The sequence below is a fragment of the Calidris pugnax genome, unplaced genomic scaffold (assembly GCF_001431845.1).
Source record: "Calidris pugnax isolate Ruff unplaced genomic scaffold, ASM143184v1 scaffold56, whole genome shotgun sequence".
NCBI lineage: Eukaryota > Metazoa > Chordata > Aves > Charadriiformes > Scolopacidae > Calidris > Calidris pugnax.
The window spans coordinates 10,224,514-10,247,778 of record NW_015090839.1 but is presented as its reverse complement, the minus strand read 5'-3'; the positions used below and the strand labels follow the sequence as shown (position 1 = coordinate 10,247,778).

The 23,265-nt window shown below is 37.6% G+C and overlaps 1 protein-coding gene across 2 annotated transcripts in view; it reads right to left on the bottom strand.

Moving 5' to 3' along the window:
• Positions 1-1,369: 1,369 nt before the first annotated feature.
• Positions 1,370-23,265, bottom strand: part of PRKD1 (protein kinase D1) — a 58,059-nt gene continuing 36,163 nt past the window's right edge. Inside the window, exons 8-18 of one of the 2 annotated variants that reach the window (XM_014942026.1) lie at positions 20,333-20,456; positions 19,449-19,526; positions 18,225-18,504; positions 15,961-16,013; positions 14,497-14,569; positions 13,450-13,556; positions 12,853-13,014; positions 11,384-11,482; positions 9,956-10,223; positions 4,429-4,514; positions 1,370-2,336 (exon numbers count right to left, since the gene is read on the bottom strand). In XM_014942026.1, the coding sequence (XP_014797512.1) occupies positions 2,118-2,336; positions 4,429-4,514; positions 9,956-10,223; positions 11,384-11,482; positions 12,853-13,014; positions 13,450-13,556; positions 14,497-14,569; positions 15,961-16,013; positions 18,225-18,504; positions 19,449-19,526; positions 20,333-20,456 (1,549 nt within the window). In that variant the 3' untranslated portion in view covers positions 1,370-2,117. The remainder of the gene's footprint in view (positions 2,337-4,428; positions 4,515-9,955; positions 10,224-11,383; positions 11,483-12,852; positions 13,015-13,449; positions 13,557-14,496; positions 14,570-15,960; positions 16,014-18,224; positions 18,505-19,448; positions 19,527-20,332; positions 20,457-23,265) is intronic. The other variant, XM_014942027.1, reaches the window with a different exon arrangement.

Below are 23,265 nucleotides of genomic sequence, written 5' to 3'. Positions count from 1 at the left end.
AACATCTGAAAGAAGTCTATATCATTCTGATAATTTTCCTCAATTCCTTAAGGAAAGTTAATTTGTCCTGACTCCTGAAGTTGTTAAAGAACAGAATATAATCTTTATATTCAGTGAGTCCACCACTGCACCTTGATGTAGAATTGCCTTTAAACATACATATGCATTTTCACTGATGGAAATTTTATAATCAGCTGAAACAATTTTTATGTTTATTTTACATCCAATTTAAGATTAAGAATGAGGCTGAATGAAAAAGAAACAATGGCCAATGATTAGCCAAATTAAGCCTTGTGGGAAAGTCCTGACTGAAAATATAGACATTACAGCATAGCAGAAAAGTCAACATATCCAAACTCTGCCTAACCACAGTTGTTACAGAACGTTACAAGGCTAGTGTTATCAGAGAGCTTCCTTCAGGGTCAGCTGAAGTGGATAAGGATTTCTGAGCTTGAACTGGTGTCTTTCTTTTCTGGCAGTGGGAGTAGGGGAAAAGAGGTGGGGAGGAGGAAGAAGAGATTACGAAGTCATTTTTCACAATAAGTTTTAGTTTTTCGTAATTTTTCTGTTTGAATAAAGGTGCCTTTTTTTCATTTCTTCTACAGTACACACTATCCGTCCAGTAGAGGTACAGAGTAAGTAAAATTCTGCTAGCTCTGGTCGTGTTATGTATGTGGCATAAACTTCCTCTGGACAAAGCTCGTCTTTGAGGAAAGAATAGATTTATCTGATGAAAAGCTCATGATTGTAACATAAAGCCAAGTAGAAGATCAGTAGAAGTTTATCATATGTGGCTCTAATCATTGCACATTTCTGCCTCTCACCCCATGTATCTCTTCTTTTTTAACCTCACACTTCAATACCTGTACATCAACTGTTTTTTTCAGAGATGGCCTGTGGCATAGAATAATTTTCAGCTTGTCACTGAGTTACTCTGGCATGTGTTTTACAGTGCAGCCTGAACCTCTCACAGTTAAAGCTAAATGGGTCAGGTTGGAACACTAAGTAATGGTTAGAAATTAAAATTAATATCTTTAAAGTTTTGGGGGGAAGAAGGGCAGGAACCTTGTCAGTTCAACAGAACTCGGTGGAAAAGGAGAAGCAGCACATTTCTCTAAAAAATAAATTCCCAATTTCACTAGTGCAAAATCGGTGTACTCGACTCTGCTCCCCCGTACTTTTCAAAACTAACTGAACTTCTGATATAAAATCATCCGAGTAGGGTTTTAAAAAGTGTGTTTTCTAGGTACACAGGTTAGCTGGCATTTTTCTGCCTACCTTGGGCTTCGTAATGATTAACTAATCTACTCCGCCTACTTCTGATGCCATTCTAGTGATATTTTAAACAAAAAGACTAATCAAATGAATCTATTTTAACAAGACTTTTATTGAAAACATACACAAAGTCAACAAGTTATTTAGCTTCTGAATGTACATATTAGAGAATATTCATATTAGAGAAGAATATTTTAAGAAAAGGGGAAATACAACTGACATGCAGTTTACATTACTAAGGCATTTAGGCTTAAGAGCAAGTTATAGTGTGTGTGTGTCTGCATGTATCTATATACACAAACACATACACACAGGTTATCTGATTTGAAAATGTACAGTGCTATGCAATTCATTATTTTTTGCTTTTTCTATTTTTTTGACACTAAATAAAGCTTTTATCCAAATGGTAAAAGTTGTTCACAGAACAGCAGTTATAACTACTCTTCAAGAGTTTGCTTACAATTACAATGCTAACGATGCACAAAAAACCCCCCAGATGTTCATGGGAAAGTTCTCTCTTACCAAAATGAGGCTCAAGTAAGAAAAACACTAGTTTGCAAAGGCACCGTGGAGACAGGTTTTAATACATTAAATACAACATGAATCATTCACAATAACAAGTTTAGTGTTTCTGGGAACTTTTGTAAATACAACACAGTTGGTCACACAAAAATGTTTCTGTTGATTTGTCTTGGCAACTCAGATACATCAACAGTGTAACAGCATAACAGCTTTGTTCCCATCTGACAGAAAATAATGGCAGTTCTGCAAGGCAAACGTTAAACCTGACCGTATGTATTTATTAATTCCACAGTGTTTTGACAGATTATAGGGGATGCAACTTAAAGGATGCTGACACGCTCACTGAGGGCTTTCATTTCTGTTTCTTCTAGCTTGGTGTTTTCATTATGGTTAGCACTTGGGCTGATAAGGTGTGCTGGATACTGCAATCCATGTTCTCCTGAATACTGTTCCCATCGGGAGTCGTCACTTTCGTGGGTGATGTAACGTTCCCCCATTTTACATTCAAGTTCCCTTAAATCTAACCAGGTTTGATAGTCCTGAAACAGAATAACAGTATTAGTTTTAAATTTCCTAAAACAAATGACATTCCCGTCTACTACCAATAATATGCAAAGTGCTATTAACTCGGCAATCTAAAGGTCATGCATCCCTATTGCTCTGAAATGGAAAAATCTTACAATTAATAAATACGAAATCTGCCTGTAGAGATAAGCTTCATCTCTAGAGGATTGTTTGATAAATTAATTTTATTAAACTCTGATGTAAGTATAGAATGGAGATGTTACGGGTTGTTTTGCAGAATGTATGGATAGTCTACACATTTCCATAATATCTAAATGAAGCATGGGTGCTAAAACAATTCCTCACAGCAGTCATAAGATGAATAAGGAAGAAGAAACATCTTTAAATCATCTATGTACATCCTAGTGATCTGTATCAGACAGTCAAGGCACTTGCTTCATGTCAGGATAACAGTGCAGTATATGCATTCAGCTTAGGCTAGAAAAAAATAATCTGTTTTTCCAAACTTAGGCAGTTACTGGTGTGCTGAAAGAGACTAAACATCAAGGTATTTTGGACTCCTTGTTGACTGTCAACAGTAAGGCTGGAAACTGGTTTGGTTCTCATGCTGTTTAGGCCATCATGCTCTGCAGCCTCTGATTTGCCTAAAATACATCTCAAGTTTAATATTTTTTCTTATTCTCACCCAAAGCATACATGAAGCTGCAGCAATAAAGCCAACCCTAGCCCCACGAAGACTAACCTCGGCTCATAATCCTATATCCAGTGTTCTTTTTCTCCTTCATCTTGTCTCAACCTAAGACACAACCCTGGTCACCTAGCCACAGCACCAGAAACCCACACACTGTAAAAGCATCCTTAGTATCTAACATCCTGGCCCACTTCTTCTTACACAGGCATCCTCTCCAAAATCTCTACGTCTCACAGCCCTGCACCACTGTTACCTTTCCTTAGCCCACAAGGCTGGGCTCTCCTGGAAAGAGGGCTTATCCCTTCCATGGTGCTAGAGCTGCTGCTGTCCTGCCTCACCTTAGTTCACCTCCACTCACTATTCCACAAGCAATAAAATTGGATATAGAGAGGTGAAGGACTCTGTCCCATCATGTGAGACAGCCAGCATCCTTGCTACAGACCTTAGCCCACATCACCTCTGCTCCCCAAAGGCTCAGATGAATGCATTCTGAAATGGTTGCCAGGGAGAGGAGCAGTCTTGGAGGAAAAGACTGGAGAGTGATAGGAAATCTGGGAGGAAGAAATCAAGGCCAGGAGAAACGTCCCTGGGGAAAGCGGGATGCAGGGTGGGAGGCTGCAGCCCTTTTCTTCCTATACCCTCTACTTTGAGAAACAGTTGCAACTGTAAGGCACTGGAGTAGGAGCCAGTTTTCAGTTTGGGTAAAGATTTCTTTGGGATTGTGGATTATGCATCTGATCTGTGCCATGTCTATGTCATGATCTTTCCTAGGTGGAAATGTGGATCCCTTGGGAGATCCCAGGGCTGATGTCCCAGCCTGGCCTCAGCCTGTTCCCGTCCCCAGGAGGGGCTGAATGCCCTGGCCTGGGGCTGCCCCCAGTCTGCCCTGCTCCCTGACTGGCCGTGGTGGGACTGGTCCTGGCCACTCACTGCTCTGACACTTTTTTAGGTCTTTGACTTGCAGTGATTTGGCTGCTGCCAGGATAAAAAACATTACCGTATGAGGAGCAGAGGACAGTGGCTGCTAGCATCTCAAACGTTCCTAACATTTCAGTTTTTAGCTGAAGATTTCAATTGAAGGTGGCTAATGTACTTTCCTGGAAAGCATACAACTTCACTAGTTCTTCTGATGACTGTAAAGTGAAAGCCGATTCATTAGCTTTAATAAGAAGTGAGTCAGGTAGAGTCCAGGCAATGAGATAATGTAAGTCAAATGACTCTAAGGGTTTTCATATATACTTCAAAAATTAATGAGAAACTATAGATAAATTGGTGACAGAGCATGAGGTTCTCAGGATCTGAAAACATCATCAGGTTTGTAGATTTGCTTAGATTCTACCGTGCTTAAAGATGAAAATTTGTTATATACTGAGAGCCTAAATGCATAGGAAAAAACATGGAATTTGTAGCAATACCTGTAACCACGGGTGGCTTAAAGTTTTGTCCACGCTGTAGCGCTTTCTCATTTTCACTTGCAACAAATTATTTATGAGATCAATAGCTGAAAAGAAATAATATTGGAAAATGTCAGTTTAAATATATTTGTTTGAACTAGGACATGCAAACAGAGAGACAGACATGACAGTTGTAAAAAGAGGACAGTTACCCCTTCTTACTCCAGCTTTTTACAAACTTCAGCCAATACTGATGTCCCTGAAGGTACCCACGCAACCCCTCCTAGTGGGATTACAACTGTTTTACTAAACAATTGCCTGCTAGTACATCATCTACCTCTGTGTGTTCATTGCAGGCACACAGCAAAGCCTATAAAAGACTATCACTAAAGTAGCCCTGACTTCCTGGTGCCGAATATTATCTTGGAAATCAAACCAATAGTGGGAATGAGATACAAAAATATCTCAGGACTTCTGACAAAGAAGGCACTGCCAGAGGCTTGGAGACATGCTTTTCCTGAATCACAACAGAAGGTACGTAGAGAAAGACAGAGAAGGAAACTAAGACAAAGTGAAAAAGCAGCTTCACAGAATGGTTCAGTTTGTCAGTGTTAAGGAAACATTTGTTCTTCACAATAGTTTACACAGATAGTCTGCTTGTTTCACCACTGGAATATTGCTGTCTCTGTAACAATTTCTGGTGTTTGTTTTTAGTTCTTTATCTAGGTTTTTTTTTGCAAGGAAAGTTTTGAATATCACTTGCCTCCTACCAATAAATAAGCACAAATGCAACGTGACTATTATGAAGACTTAGGACCCAAACTATCTGATTCAATTCCATTTGCTTTAATACACAAAGTTTCTAAATGTAGGTGAAGAAAGAGATCAAACGTGAGTTTCAACAGCAAAAACATGTTTGCTATTTTTTACCAGGAAATCATGTAATCCAAGAAAAGCGACTTCTCAAACACAAGAGTTCTCAGTATCAGAAGTCAAGATGTAAGTGATACATGCTGGCAAGGCAAGAAAAGGACAGTGCTGTGTAAAGGAAAGCAGAAGCCAGGGAGCTCAGTACAGACAGGCTGAGTGATGGAACTGAAGGATTAAAGGATTTCCTTAGGGATCTGGAATAGTCTGTTAATGAGAAAATTCTGAATTTAAAAAAAAAACCAAACTGTAACATTCATGTTGACTCAATTTCTGAATTAAAAATACCCATATAGTTAATAGTTTGATGATTACATTTTGAGTTGTACTGTTTAGGAACATTGGAAATAAAAATTTGGAAGGTATTAACATTTAGCTTAGACATAAAACTTCAGTGTGGTTCAAGGATTGAAACTGGGGCACCAACTATTAGGAAATTAAATTTTCTGTCTAGGAAGATAGAGTAGTTTGGGGAAAAGGGTAGCAACTACACTGTGTTTTAAAGTAAATTTTATGAATTTTCACTAGAGACTGATTATTGTTTTAAAACTAGGTTTTAAAGTAATCCTTGTCAGACATTTATAAAGTTTGACAATATTCCTCTGTAAAATCAGTAATTCAATCAATGTAGAATGCTAAGAAAGACCTGTGGCCTGCACATTATCCACTGGAATCCAGCAGGTTTTCACCAAGGAAGGAAGTTCTGAGAGGATTATGGTACTGCTTTTTTAACACTTCTGTGGGCCCCTGTTCACTTCCCGTGATTTAAGGATAACATAAGTAGCCAGCTGAGGGCTTATCAAGTTCCAGGAGCTGGAGACTTTGTTAAAGGTGATAAACTAAGCCAGCTACTCTAGTAGCATGACTTCTGGTCATTTAGACAGGTGATCATTCAGCAGAATCCCCAATGGAAAGATTCAAATGCAACTTTAAAAAGCTGTATGTCCCCTTGATTTTGGGAAAGATTGCCCTTTAGTTGTATTTTACTGGAAAGAACCTCTGAAGTCAGGAGGTTCATGTTTCTAAACTGCTTATGGCAGTTTATTAGTATGGCAAATAATTAATTGCAGTAAAGACATCAACAATTTTCACTCTAAGTATCATATTAACAGTATAGGAATAACTGCTTTAACTCCATTATGATGTGACCCATACATTAATGCAAAAGCTTATGAAATTTCTGAAAACCCTATTACGAACCTACCATTCGTTTAGTCCCACCATACAGACTTTAGCTTTTCATAGAAGTTATAAAAAAATAAATCACCTTAAGAATAGCAAGAAAAGCAGTCCTAATTTAACAATAAATTTATATTTAGTCCAGAATTTTTAAAGTACACCCATACTATCAGCTACTCTTACAGCCATCACTTGTAAAAATTTTAGCTGCAGACATTAATGCAAAACTAAGGACTTCCTAGGCCCTGGACTCTCTGAGTATAGCTCTGTTGATTAGTGGTCTAATTTTTTCATCCACATAAACCCTTTCCCTATTGCTGGTCAATACATCTTTGTTGACAAATGCTGTAGTATAAATGCAGGGGGGTTTGGCAGAAAATAATCTTCAGCTGGCAGAGCTTATTATTTTCAGGGCCATGGATTCAAGAAATCCTTGGCAATTATATGCCGCACCTCTACAAGAGAGGTTTTCTAACACTAATCTATCCTAGCAAACGTGTAAGTAGAGCTAAGACCTCAGTTTAAACAGCTAGTTAAACATTTACTGAGGTAGAAAGCATCTTTGAGCTATAACATTCATTTGGCCTCCTTCTGCTTAATGCTCATTCATGTGACTTGGTCATTAATGTGTGAAACAGAGTTTCTATTCACATTATGCTGAAACAAGTCTATATAAACACTGGCTTGAAGGCAGCTGTGGTATTTATTTCTGACTCAAAAGCAGTGTAACAGGCACATCATGATCAAATTTAATGCATAGAAGAAATTGCATTGTTTCTTCCCAAATTATTTAATAATACAAAGTAATGTGATGTGCCTATGTGTGCATATCACATAGCTCACCGGGCTAGTAGTAATAGCTCTGTTGGTAGCTGATGAAAAAAAAGTGAATACAATGATTTATGAAAATTCTGCAACAGAACAAAACACACCATGAATAATCTAAAGTTTGACTTGGCACATTTTAGGACCATGCAGTTCAAAAGCACAGCCACCACAGTGAAGCCACACTAGGTAAAAGACACTAACAGGCAGAAGGAAAAGGTCTTTCGGGGAGTTTTGTCTTTCTATTTTGCAGTATTTATTTTTTGTAAGCTGTAGCCAAGTCAAATCTTTTGAGATGATGCAGATTTGGTTGACTGGAAGGTCAAAATTGTAAATGAACAGTAATGCTGTTGTGAATAGACTCTATGTTTGACAGATGTGAAATTTAAAGCAATAAAATAGGAAATAATTCTGCAAGTAGATGCCTGCGTATGAATATCTAGCAAAATTCCCCAATGAAGTCTGAATCAAGGTCAAATTGTCGTACAGCAATTCAGTGAATGGCTTTAAGCAATCTTGTCTAGTGGGAAGTGTCCCTGCCCATGGCAGGGTGGGTGGAACTAGATGATGTTTAAGGTCCCTTCCAACCTGAACCATTCTATGCTTCTATGAAATCATTTTTATTTGCAATGTTGAGTAAGCAACTTCATAAAATCTTTAAATAATCATCTCTGTTACACCCCCAAATGCTCCAGTGATTGATAGCATCAATTATCACAGCACTGTTTAGAACTGTAATCCAGATTAGATGTGTTAGGACCCTGGGTACAGATATGCATTTTAACCATTCTATCTAGTCATTAGTAAAATAAACGTGACAGTGCCAGTAGGTTTACAGGGCCCCTGCACCTGCACCCTTTTTGACCTGCACAGGAGTGTGGACCAGAGTAGCTGGCATGAGAAAACCGTTCCTTTATCTCCCTTAGCTAATCTGGAGTTTAAATTCAATTTTGAGCTCTAAAAATCAGCATTACCAAGTAATACTTGGACAGATATCCAGACTCCAACTCCCTGTGTTAAAGACAATAGATCTGTTCAGATGTTTTCAGGTTTTTGTTTAGCACAATAGAATGGCTCATCAGCTAGGAATTAAAAATAGACAATAAAATCAGAATGTATAAACAGATTTAAATTTAGTAGTTTAAGTGTATTCTTTCCCACCATTCTGCATGCTTGCAGCCTGATATCCATCAACTCTTAATGAAGGCTGTGATTCTATAAAAGGAGAGATAACACCCCAGTAGGTGAGTTTTCTGTAGGTGCTCTACTGAATCTTCACCTCTGAATGTAGAAATTGATCTTCTGTCTACCACAGTAGAAACCTGTGGGAGACAATTTCTTGCAGCCTCTTCTGTGTTGATTGCTGTTTGCTTATCTCTAGCGCCAGATAAAGCATTGCTGCCAACAGATTCTGTCAGCTTACATATCAGAAGTGTGTGGAGGTTCAGGAGGACTTCAGTGTGTAATTGTGCAGATTTAGAGCTGCTTTTTTTGTTTTCCCCCCCAACAGATCTCATCAAACTTCATCTGCCACCAAGATAAAACAACAGACAATGCTCTCAAAGCATTTTTCAGCTGACAATCTCTCACAGCTATCATATATATTATAAAGAGCAGTAGGCTCACTTCTCTAAGGCACCATTAACATGTAAGATAAACATGTCACCTGAAATCCAAAAAACTGTACTGTAAATAATGGAAATCGTAAATGCTAATATTTTAATTAAATTTGGTACATACTATGGTTCAGAAAAAAGGTAAGAATCTGATGTTTATGTTGTTTCCTTTAAGACTTATGAAGCAATCTTGCAAAAGGTTAAGGACATAATGATTCAAAAAAAACCCCAGAGAAAATCAAGCTGCCTGAAAATCTTTAAGTACAAGAAATGTTGGTGAAACCAGAACTGATATTTTTGTTAAACGCCCTACATAGTTACTTTCAGAGACTTCTTTAATATAATTGATTTACCTTCTTTAAAGGTGTTCATAGTGAACTATTTACATTATTCTTTTACTATAAAAAATCTTTGACATTGTTGACCAAAATCCTAGTTTCAAAAGTCTCACTGGTTGTCTCCAGGCCTTCCCCCACCTGCAGAAACCCTATTCTATGACACTTTCTCACACTGTTCTTGAAACCTCATCTGCTTGGAATTGTTCAGTATCTTTTTTATCTTCTCCACAGGAAGACTATCAGGGTACAGCATCCTACTGAATGAAACTAAAGTATTGGCACAAGTAGAATAAGAAAAAGACTGCAGAGATACTAGAGCTGAATGAAGAGGTACAGAAATAAATATAAGCCACACCAGTTTCAGCACCTGAGGTTCCCCACAGATTTGACAGCAACCCAATCTGTAGGTGGCTACGTGCCTCCTTCAACACCTCCTGGAGAGATCCCACGCTATAGGATTACGCCATATGCAGACTATACATGCTCTGCAGGAAATGTCTAAAGCAGCTGATAGCACAAAACAGAGACTTTACATTATGGTACCTTGAAATTTCAAATCTTTTTCCTTTTCCACTGGTATATACAGAGGAAAAGAAAAAAGAGCAAAATACAACTACTTTTTTTTTTGGCATTTACATAAAACCAGCCACAAACAGATATTACCTTCATGAGAAATTTCTTTCCAAGGATTAGGTGGATACATGAAAGCAGCATTCTGGATTTGGTCATGTATGTCTTCGTCTTCATTGAATGGAAAGGTACCACTGAGGCTTACATAAATGATGACACCCACAGACCACATATCCAGAGACCTGTTGTAGCCTTTGTTTCTCAGCACTTCTGGAGCAAGGTAGGCTGGTGTTCCTACAACTGAACGTCTAAATGATTTCTCTCCAATGATTCGGGCAAAACCAAAATCACAAAGTTTTACCTGTTTAAAGAAAAGTGCTATAGTGAGACAGACATTTTTATTATCAAACACATACTTGAGGAACTTTTAGCATGGTTTAGTTGCAAGATATATCTCCTACTGTTTCTTCAAGGATACTTTTTGCTAAACTCCTTTTTGAGAGGAATAAATACCCTTATTCTACCGAGACGTTAGACCAGACTACCAGTCCATTGCATCTCCTCTATTCCTTCACTGCATGAACAAACCATGGTAAAACCAGAAACGCAGGACATTTTAGAATGCAAGAAAACGCAGTTGTGGATGGGCCTTAACAGCTCAGGCTCCTGGTGAAAGTAGTAATACAAAGTAATAGTAACTCATTCACAGCATAAAGACATGGCAAACAGAAAAAAATATTTTACCTCTAGCTTTTTTCCTAAATTAAGCGAGTTAACAAAATTTAGTTCTTGAACTTCCACTTTCGTTTTATTGTGGACCTAGTTACACTCTGTCTCTCTGCAAACTTCCTTGTCTGATTTCTTCAGAGGGACAGATTTAGCTGCTTAAAAAGTCTCACTTAAAACATGCCTCCTTCCTTTCAATTACTGATATTTGGTATTATTTAGAAATTACCAACAGTGCTCTTTTTGAATATAGGCAGTTGAAAGAGATTATAGTTGAACTCCACAGACCAAGGGTAACAGGAGCTGATACAAAATGCCTTTTAATGAGAAATACAACAATGACCCATAAAGTATATTTAAACAATCTGCAATCTACCTGGAATTTAAATGCATAAAATTAAAGAAGATCTTGAATGAGCTCTACCCTAGCTTTCAGAAAAATAGCTGTATTTCCAGTGATTGTTTGCAAATTGTCACTTATCTGAACCAAATCAGATGAGTAATTTGTGCTTTACCAGTAAGCAAATTAGAAATAAGCACACAAGCATCTATGTCACGCTTAAGACTCTACTTGAATATTTTAGGCAAATGACAAAAGGCAAAGATTTTCAAACACGTTTTCTTTCAAAAGTTTTTTGATTAAGTGATCCATTTTTTCGTATCTAAAATTTCTGTGTAGTTCCTGGAGGAGATACAGAGAGGTCACTAGTCACTTTTTTGTTTGTTCATAAAATAATGATTGCTAACAGTTACTAATTTGAACAATTTATCTAAGAAAGGGCATTTTCTACTTGCCTGTGGGAAAGGATCAGCTGATGCCAGTAGCACATTTTCTGGTTTGAGGTCACAATGAACAATATTTTTGAAATGAAGATGTCTTAAAGCAACAAGGATCTGTGAAGAAAGAAATCAGAAAGAAATTAAGTTTTGAATGTTGTATTTTTTTTTAACTTTATTGTTCAGACAGTATCAGTGATCAGAGCATCAAGGACTGGTGTAGAGAGAAACAATCCAACAAGAATGTACCTTTTACAACAATGTCTACAATGTGGGGCGGGGAGGAGGTAGGGAGCAAAAATGTCAGCTATTATTTGCTGTGCCTCAAGTCTTCTTGGTGTTTTACTGTATGAAATATGATTTTTCCCTCTCCAAAGACTTCATATTCTAAACATTTTTTTCAAAAACTGGGCCCTAAGTACCTGGGGACTTTTGGTGGGGTTTTTTTGTGAAAACTTTGGATGCAAGAACGCTTCCAAAATGACCTTCCAGATTTAAATGCACTCAAAAAAAAAGAACACAGAAATATTAGTGATCTATTTTAAACATTTCCTTGAGGAGAGAAAGAACAAGGAGGCTTGTATGTATTTTTATTTCATTCCACACACAAGAACATGGCAACAGAGTGCAACAGAACTTTTTGTCCTATTCCTATGGCTTTAACTCCTTTCCTTGTGTCCGATGAGGGGCTGGCAGAATTTCCCACCAAGCATTAGAGCAGGGAGTGTCGAGGAGCCTGAATGAATCTGGGAAGGCAAGAAACCAAGTTCTGGAGCTGGTGGCACTTTCACCCATGAAAGCCTGAAAACTAGGGAACCTACTACAGTCTACCCTGAATAATAAACTTCCACCATAACACAGTTGTTCCTGCTCCTCCTTTTTTCTGACTACTGAAACACAGACTACTCTGACTGAGGCAGTTCACTACTCAATTGTGTATCTAAGTTTAAATCAGTATTGCGGGCAGCCACAGAAGCAATATGATAATACGACAACAGGAAGAACAAAAAAAATCCCAACCCAGATCACATTGTTAACAGAATTCATACAGGAAACCAAACTAATTTAATCAGAGGCAGTGCTAAGATCCAATCTCAGCACAGAAAATATCCACAAAAGTGCACAGTATGAACTGCAATGGTTATGTATCGGGCAGTTCAAGAGGCTCAAATTTCCTTGCACAGGTCTTCAACAGTTTGCTGTTAGTGCTTTGCATCCCTTTCCTGTGCTTAACTTTTCTACGAGAAACTGCAGCTCGATGGCCCTTCCATCCAGCACCCAGACAGCTGCAAATGTGTCTACTTCTAGGTCGTCTCAATGGTTTACTGCCTATCAGATAATATAGACAAAGCTGTCTGTACAATCTCTGATATTACAATTCAGGCTTTCATAAAACAGACAGGTAAATTATGCCAAAAGCAAAACGTAAGAAACAGTGATAATAACTGACCTCAAATCTCCTTCTAGGTCTATAATTAATTTCTTACCTGAGTAATTAAAAACTTTGTTATTCTCTCTGGCAACCTGCCCTTTTCACTTGATAAGATCATCTCCAGCATGTCTCCATGGAGTTTTTCCATAACAACAAACACTCTTTCCGGTGTCTCAAACATACACTCCAGATTTACAACTCCAGGATGATGAAGATTCTATTAAAGATAAATACAGCACTTGAATAACATTGATTTCCCAACATGATTAGACGGTTTTGTCACTATATAGCCAATCTTCGCACCGGCCTAAACCAGACAACATTTCACTCTTTCATAATGTGTGTGCCTAATCTGTAGACAACAGGTATGAAATTTCTAGGGACAGTATAGGAGAATAGATGAACTTCAAATAATTTTAATAAGCATACATTTTCTTTGTTGTGCCTCGTGGTTAAAACTGCAGAAACTGTAACTCCTAACATTACAATCCAAACACATTTGGTCTTGGCTGTTTATGCAGATTAAGCAGCAAAAATACTAGTATTTTTTAAAAAAATACTAGTGATTATCAATTAAAATAATTATCCTATTATCTGTTATTTATAGTAACATATAAATGGAGTTAATATGGCAAAAAGAATAGGAAAATACCTGTAAAATTGCAACTTCATTACGAAGTTGACTTTCCTGTTTAGTTGGAAACCTTAGTTTGTCAATTATTTTAATGGCAACATCTCTTCCCGTTTTACGATGTTTTCCTGCATTAATAAAACAAAAGGCCTCTATCAATTAACATGAATAATTCTGAAAACCACAACCAAGTAATCCTCAGAGCAGGCCTGCAAGCAAAGTCACAGAAGTCATTAAAAGTTTTCTGTTGCTTTCCTTCTTCCTACACTTTGACAAGAGAACTTTTCTCATTATCATCTGACAAAGCTCTTTAAACATGTAAGAAACATACACATGAGAAATTAATCTCTGCATTTCAAGAATATGGATGCAAGCATATATATAAGTGTGTGTGTGCTTGTTCATATACTGAAGATGTACTGTCTGCAATCAGCAGGTTGTAGGCTCAAGTCCTTCGATAGCAGTTCCAGACTAGCAAATAATGAAATAGGTGACTGCCTTTAGGCATGTGAGTGCATGTCCCAGGTTTATCAGACTCACAGAGATACTTCAGTGAGAAATTTGTAGTTAGTTCTCACTTCACACTGTCTCAAACAACAGCTGTACCCAAATACACCCCCAAAAACTGCTGAAAAAAGGAGGGAGAAGAGGAAAAATTATTAATAAAATAAAAACCAAAGAAACAATTCTAACAAACTACTGAAAAACAAAGGAAAAAAGCGCACAAAAACATGCCAAGAAAAACAGCAGGAAGAAGAAAGTATACCATTTTTTCTTCTTCAATTATAGTTATCAGAAAGAACGGTTTTCTGCACTTCAGGGTTTTCTTTACCAGAACTTAGAGAGAATATGAAGCTATTAATATACACTGACCCACTACTGGATAGAAAACTTCAAATTACAAAATGACTTTGTCAACAAAAAGCAGTTGTATTGCTTAATGAATACTGCTTATATAAAACAATGGGCAACTAATTTCTGTAACAAAACACTTCAGAGTCCAAACACATTCACCATTCAAGACATTTTCTATCTTAAGCATAAGCGTACAGCACACCAAAGCCTTACCTCCATATACAATTCCAAATTGTCCTGATCCCAACACCTCATCTGGGAAGATTTGGTATACAGTGCTAATATCCTGTTTACATAATAAACATAACAAATATTAAGCCTCGAGATACGGAAACAACATTTGGATTTCGTTTGCTTTTTCTAATGGGAAGTAGCACACATTTACTATAGTATATTTCAAATATATTGTCTGCCCAAAACATTCATGCACGTTTTCTTAAAAACCACATTAACTGCAATTGTTTTAAAAGCTGCTGCATCTTCAGTAGGTTTCAGCTGCTGCCACCTTCCAGGCAAGTAGCCCCCAGGGCACAATATTACACTGTGAAATTTGAAAATGAAAGTAGGTATGGAAATAAAAGAAGGTCCTGTTAGCAACATTCTACCCAGAGCCCCAAATCTCAGATCTAGGAATTGCTGCCGGTTTTAATGAAAAGGGAGAAATTACGAATTTAAAATGTTCTTGCAAAAGTTCCTATGTCAGCTCACGTCAGTCACGGAAATGCAAGTGGTTTCTTAGTTTATAGAAACCTTTGTGAAAAATCAGCAGTTCTGGGCTTTGGCTATTTGTGTTTGTCCACTGAGAGGAGTAAAATATTCCATCCGTGCCAGAGAGGGAGTATCACATCTCACTATTTCTTAGTGCCTAAAGAGAGGCTAAAGCACAAGCTGTTAGCAGATTCATTTGCAAGACTCAAACAAACCTCAAATCCTGGAGCTCTGTTTCATTTTCCTGATATTTAACCAAGCAGCAAATACAATGAAGAGTAAAAGAACGCCGAGGAGTTGATAATAAAGGCTGTCTTGCTTTTGCTTAGGAAACAAATGGACACATCCTTCCCTAGTATTTTTCTGGCAAGCACCAGAGCTGCCCCTAAACTGTATAAGGCTGCAGGCAGCCCTCTTTATTTCCTCTGCCCCTGACACAAAAATCAGCAATGTGACTGTTCACCTTGACCGCGTGTCCTGTGTCTAACAGTCCTAGGTGAAAGAAACCCAGAATTCTTTAGGTATGTGCAAAAACATGTGTAACTGCTCCTTCAGATAGAGCTTCATCTTTGTACAACAGAGAATACCTGATCTCTCGGTGACAACAGGAAACAGTGTATTTATCAAGGATTGTGATTAGCTTTACAAAGTTCAGCTGACAGAAATCCCATGAACTAATAACTCCTACAGCTCTCTTTTCCTTTTGTTAATCAACATCCCGCAAGGATACACAGTTAGATTCTGTATTAAAAGAAATTACCCATATGTAATTCTTGAGTTTCAAGACAAGGTGCCATGAAGATGATTTTTCTCAGAAGTTAGAAAAGCTAATTGTTTGTTAATTTCTACAAAGTAAGTGAAAAATGGCTGATGGGAACTCCTCTCAAACAGTCCTCTTTGCAAAATAGATCAATGACTTCGCAAGCTTAATCATAGCACGTCTAGCACCAGCATCCAGAGAACACTCACCACATTTTCTTGAACTTGGCAGTTTGACACAGAAATACTGATGGATATATCCCCTGGGGAAGAAAGTAAAATATACTTTAAGATTGCTGTGCTTTTAGTTCAAACATGTCGTAATAGGAAATGACATTTACATTACATCAATATCTACTGACAGCTCTAGAAATTGAACCAATTAGGTCAGCTTGTTCATCTAACAGCCAATATAAAATTAAAACCAGCCCACAATTATGTGACCTGAACAAGCTTTGCAGAGTATAGTAAAGAATTATAGATTTCATTTTAATTTTTAATAGAGGAATCCCATAATTCTAATTTTTAAGTTTATTATTGCTTTCTGTGCATTCTTTTTTAGGGTTTTACAGCTCATGCAAATAACTGCAACTAGGGTAAACTGGTTTTATTCAGTGGATTTGATGCTATTTGCATCAATACACATTGAAATTCATATGTGTACTGTTAAAAGTAATACACATTTCAACTGGCTTAAAAGAACATTATTAAAACACATAATGGAAATAAAAACTGGTACTTGTGCTTTTATACAACAAACATCAACAACCTCTACAAATTCAGATCTTAGGATGTTACCATAAGCATTTTGAACTGTAAATCTATTGAGATAAAACTTGCGAATATGCCTACTGCTAAGCGTGTCACACAAAGACGTCATTTTCGGTAGGAAAGAATGGTTATTTGGAGCACTGCCACTTCTGTCTCCCACCTCTGCCCAGAATTTCTTAGTATGGATTTCAGCCTCATCAGAACCAGTGTTCTCTACTATAAAGCCTGTATTACACTCTGAAGACACTCACTACTGCCCATCAGCACCTTTCCTAGTTGCATAAGTAGCACGAGTAACTTCTGCCCAGTGTGACCTACTCCCTCGTCCTTTCCTTAGGAATAGACTAGTTTTGGAATGGAATGTTTCAGTTACATAAAGGCTTTTTATCATCGCCAATTTGTTTTCAAATGTATGTGCTGCTTTGTGTTTATGTGAAAAAAGGCATGGACAAAGATTTTGAGCAGAAGACATAAGGTTGCTGTCATCCTCAGTCCTCACAGGAATTTGTTCTAAAGGTCTCAGCTGACCTTAATTTTCGCTTAAAACCCCAAAGATAACTACTAACTTGTAAAGAAAATTTCCGAACTTCCCAAGAGAGAGGACGGCTGTCATTCCAAGTCCAGCATTTTCGGTGATTTGTTTAGCTATGCTGGGCTCAAACCAGGGGCACCCAGCAACTAGCCTGACTGAAATGACATCCAGAATTTCACAATATTTTATGCAGGAACCCAGTCAAGAAAGCAAAGGATAGAGCTGATCTAATCTGATATGTGAGCTGTCGTGCCCGGAGATGTAATGCCACAGCCTGTTGTATCACTTGTTTTCTGAAGGGCTTGTGGTCTTATTAGCATTTCGTGCTGCATTAATAGCATCCAGATGTCAAGCGCTAAAGTGGGTGTATATTACAACAAAAGGTCTAACTCAAATCGTGTAGACATACACAAATTGGCTTTACATTAACGAGGTCGAGTATAAGTAACGGAGCAATCACAGCAGCACATGCCTACTAGTGGGGAATTGTTTGCTCTGTGCTACTTATCAGTTATCAGTACCTGAGCTAGATTTAAATTAATTTCATGTTTGGTTTAGATAAACTGTCATCTTTGCTAGAGAATTACCCAAAGGTATGTAAATTGGAGGTAAAGATATATCCTTTTGGTTCTGGGTAACATTCATGTCTTGTTGTGCTTAGAACAGCTGTTCTTCACAGTTGATCTCACTTCATCTCAGCATGGGACAATATTTGCTGCCGTTGTACAGCCAAATGTGATGAAAGGGAGTGTATCACCTACACTGCAGTGACCTAAAGAGTGAAGAGCTCCTCCTGCAGACAGCTAGAAATGTAAAATACAGTCATGATGGGAAAAATCTATCAATTCCCAACTGGAGCTCAGAATACTTCATGCCTCTGCACAAGGAGGCCATTACTCGTGTCAGCAACACAAACGTGGATGAGATGCCTTACAAATAGAAGAACTATTTGCTCACTCACAAATCTGCATCTTGTATATTAATACAGATTTCCTAGCGTAAACTCGAAAAACATGGATCAGAAACCGCGGCTTTTAAAATAACATGCGGATGGATGATAAGCCATGACAGAACAGCCTTTACTAGCTGTGCAATACTTCCTTTCAACGCGTGCAGAAGGTTGTGATATGACTCTACTTATCTGAAATGGAATGGAAATGAATAAACTTACTGTGCAGGCTGGGGCCTGAGCCAGTTGATGCCCCTTTAGGGATGACGGGCATCAGGGCGTGCTGTATTGCCATCTCCCACATTCGTGCCACGTCGATGCCAATACCACTGGTGATAACATTGTTATTCAGTGGAACACTTGAGAGGATTTCTATGTTTTCTCCAACATAATAGACTATATTTGCTGTGCTTATTTCAAAACAATGAGGATTGGCTCCTTGAGGCAGTAAAGTGAAAGTTTTTGCAGGTTCCAGAGACAAAATTTCAGACAATGGAATCTCCTAAAATGAAAAAAAATTACAATTTTATAGGTTGATAATCTTTACACAGAAAGCTAAAGCATGAATTTTAACTAATTCACGGTTTAGCTGTTGCCTTTAATCAGATGCTTCTTGTACAAAAAAGGCTCTTGTAACCTGAAACTCCAAGACATAAAGTTTGTTGACGGTAAAACACTAAATGTTTCTTTCAAAGACGAAGTAGAACTTCACTTATTTAATTAAACTTATCAAAGAGAGGAGTGAGGTGTCATCAGACAAGAACAGCACGCTCCATATATCAACAGAAATTCACTAGAAAAATAAACCCTGTTGACTCCTTATTTAATAAAATGTATTTGAAATAAATTATTTGCAGAATAAATCTATTCAACATGAGGATTCTAAATCCACCTTTTACACAGGTATAAACTTGATTGTTTCATCTTGAATAACACTTATGGCACGTTATAGTAACAGACTTCCCTGACAGGAAGCCACATGAATAAAATAATATCCAATATGAAAACTTATTGCAGTAATACCTAAGGAGTTTAACTGCCTCAGGAAAACTGATATGAGCATTAAAATAATATTTTACAATCAAAAACACAGCATAAGGTCCAAGAATTAAAATAACATCTACAATACCTAATTGTTTGGAAAGACTCTGCATTATGAATAACAACGTCAGAAGAGTTTCCTGCCAGAATTTGTCACCGGTACTGAATCGCCCCTATATAAAAACCTTCAATTTCCACAACATGTATTTTACCAGTCCTTGTTAGCTGACATCTTTCTGATCTGAGACTTGTTTGTGAAAGGCAAAACACAAATATGCAATTTAAATAATGAAAACAAACACAGATCATCTAAGTTATACTACTGGTGTACTTTTAGCAATTAAATCCAGCAATTCAGTCACCCTATTCTGCTGGTACAAAAAGAGATTGAAAAATATTCCTTACTTTGTAATATTTGCTTCCAGTATCATTTTGAAAAAGTGTGATGCATTTGCTGTCCAGTCTCCAGTAGTGTCGTTTCCTCTGCAGTGAAAAACAAGGGGAAAATCCTTCTAGCATTTTTCAAGTAAATTAATGAAATGTACATTTCTCAAAAGCATCGCTTCCAAAATGTTTCATTAAGTTTGAAAAGATGAATTGTGAACGGTAAGGATTCATTTGCTATTACATTATTTTTACGAGGACTTTATATTTAAATTTAGGATTTATAGGGCCACCCTCTGTTGTTTCGGTAGCTCTGTTGAAACTGTTCATATTTTAGAAATTTAAAATGTCCTTTTGATGTCTGCATTACATTCAGCACAATTTGCTACAGGTGTGTTGCTAAAACAATAAAACTTTCTTTTCATATCAGTTATAACACTCCAGCTCACTTTAGAGGGTCACATACTGAAGTCGTTATTCCTGTTCTAGCAGGTCGGAATGAAAATAACTTTTTTCTACACTAAATCTATTTTACAAAACTCTCAATTCACCTATCAGTAAGATATCTAGAAGACCACAGCTGGAAGGTAAAGCTACTCTCCAGACCCCCTAAGGTGCTAATATTATTTTTTACTTCCTTCAGAATGTCTTCACATTTGGCTGCCTATGATAATGCAACTGACACATTCAGGTATTTTTTGTGTGTTTCAGTTGTCTCCTGTTCCTTACCAGCAGTGCCAGTCCTCAGTTATGACATAAGTCAGGACTTTAGGAATCACAGATATTGCAAAAAAATGCCTTACATGCATGACTGTTAATTCTCAAAGTATTGTTAGGATTTAATTCTGTACTATCATATAGTATGTACAGTAAGACCTAACAAGGTCTTCCTTTACATTTCTTACCAGTGTGTCCTTGCTTGTATAGTGAACCATCCAACCCTCCTTCATTACTGTGCTACTTCTCCTTTTTGTGTGCTTCACAGATTGTACCACTCTCATTAATGGAATATTGTTGCTGGTTGAAGGGCTTAAGAATAAATCAATAAAGGCTTTTAAAAAGAAGACAACTTTGGACAAAAAGAAAAAAAATCTTTTAAATCAGAATATATATCTAATATCCACATTTGTATTTACCATCACTATCAGACCCGGACACTACTTTGTTTGGTCGTTCCAAGTATTTTGAGATTACAAAGACAAAAAATTGTAATGCTACACCAAGAGAATATCAGAAACCTTCTGAAGGCTTACACACACACACACGCATTCTCCCAAAAATATTCCTAAAGATGAGCTAAGGAGATGGGCAAACGACTAAGGCCTCAATTAGGGTGTGGAAGCCATAACTCAAGCCTGTGCTATGCATGATTCAGATCAGCACTTGATCTTGAAGCTCTCATGACCTAAGTAAACACTGCCCATCAGATTACCGTCCTGTGGTCTTTCTGGGGTTCAAACACACAGTGGAGCTATAAAGGTTTACAGGGTAAGATATGTGCCAGCTGCCCAGCTGTGCGTACCCTGGCAGGCCGCAGCAGAGAGTCTGCTGGACCCTCTCAGGGAACGAGGTTTATGCTAACACATTTTATCATCAAAGGCCTACAGCAACATGCCATTGCCCTGCACCCTGGGGTACGCGTACTGGAACTCTCCACAACTCTCCTGACACACAGTGAGTCGGGAGCGCACGGGAGCTTGACAGGGTGCCTGACAGCACCATCAGATAAAACCTGGAATATCCAGTTGGAGAGGTTTAAGAAGCCAAGCCCATCTTCCCACTTTCCTTGCTGTTGGAGTTAACCATTCCTAGAGCAGATTCTGCATAATGGGATATGAACTCAGAATCTGCTCAATCCTAAACATAAATGCTTAGTTATTTCTGGCAGAAATTTACTTGGAGATGCTGTGCTGTACATGAAAACGCGGCACAGAGACTCATGCATTCTGCCCTGCTGGCAAGCCTATTGGTGCAACAACTCCAACAAAAAAGGGCAGAAATGGCCCAAGAAAATAATAGTATCTTAAATTTCCACAATTGTTCTGACTGTGGGTGTCTGCAGATGGCCCTGCTTCACTGTAATGCATCCTGGAAATAAAGCAGTTTCCAATCAAAATGCAAAACGTGTGCTGTGTTAAAGTTTCATTAAGACTATAACATACAGTTAACACTTCTTTTTTTCCTAAAAATGATCGTGAGCTACAGTCTCTATATAACTATTCTTGACTGTACTGACAAGATATTAACTTTTTTATTTGCTTTTAATAGATCATTTAAAAATAATTCATGGACATGGAGACTGCTCTTACGAGTGTATTATTGTATTCATTACAACAGGATTACTGGAAATATAGGGGTGCCCCTCAACTAAGTAAAACATGTACCTTGGTTATCAATGTTTTTATTAGTTGTAATTGGGTATTTGTAGTTTAAAAACCCGCAGAACTGTCTATCTAATGTAACGTGGGCATTCAAAATGTTATTTGACACTAACTTCATGATATAAGCACAGGCTTATATTCAAATGATACAAGGTGTCTAGATAACAGTGTCACTGCAGATGAATATGACAGTAGCAAAAACAGTTCATTGCTGCAGGAGGTAAAACTGCGTATTGTTTTTGAAATGTATTGCTTTCTATTGGTGCAACAGGTGTATGTTAGTAACCGAGAGCTAAGGGGAAACGTGTAAACAAAACTGACTCCTAGTAATCAAAATAAAAGAGGAAACCGCAGGTCAAGCTAGGACCTGTGAAAGAAAAACATTCTATAATCCTTCAAGGTTCTTGCATCAAGAAAATTACAGCTGAAAGGATCTGAATTCATTTTACTTTCCCTGACAATGAATAAGCCCTACTTTTTTCCCTACTTGTGTGTTCATTTCCAATACGTGAATAATGATTTCTTCTCTTCAGACATTTCTAAGGTAAGTTGCACAACTTAATTCCCATTTTCCTTCCTGATTAGTCATTTCAAACCACCAATATATTTTGTAACTTACTTGAGACTACTACTTCAAGTTTGTCAAACTTTCCTTCTATCTAAAGGTATCAAAAAATGCGAACAATTAATCTAGAGCCAATTATACCACAACCACTTACAAGATTTTTTTTTTTTCTTTTTTTTTTTTTTTTAATGACCAGGTATTGCACTTTTAGTCAAAAAAAAGCTTGTGAAAATAAATTGTTCTTTATTGTTCATGCACAAATAAAGTATTATAACGTAATTTTCACAAGAGAGTAGACCTGTAACAGTTACTTTTGCATCAGTTTTCAGTTGCTACTTCAACTTGACAATAATTTTAAGGTTTCTCTTAAATTCCTAATGCATCTATTCAGTGAAGCAATCTCACTGAAATTTCAGAGCCACCACATATGACTAGCTGTCACCATTCTCAAGGAGTGAGAATAGGGTCCACGTAGATTCCCCCTTAAGCCCCAAGCATGATACTTCCAAATAAAACAAAAGAAGATGAAAGGTACGCTCCCCAGCTCACCTGATCATCCTGTTAGACTCATCATGATCTGGATCAGCATCCTGCATGTCCCCATTGTCACTATGGCATCCCGTCATTGACATCTCAGAATCATGAGCCATAGATTCTTCCATGTCATCTATAAAGCCACTGTTTCTTTCACTGTCATTGTCATCACTCCCTTCTTCCATGACCACATCAGACTCAGCTCCAGGACTAAGGAGATCTGGAATATAATTTCAGAAGTTATTATCTGAAAACATACAATACTCTGATCCCAACATCCTGGCACATTTTGAGCTTCAGGAAAACACAGGTTTTCCTCCTCAGTGTGTACTGGTGAAGTGTGGTCTGTAACCAGCCA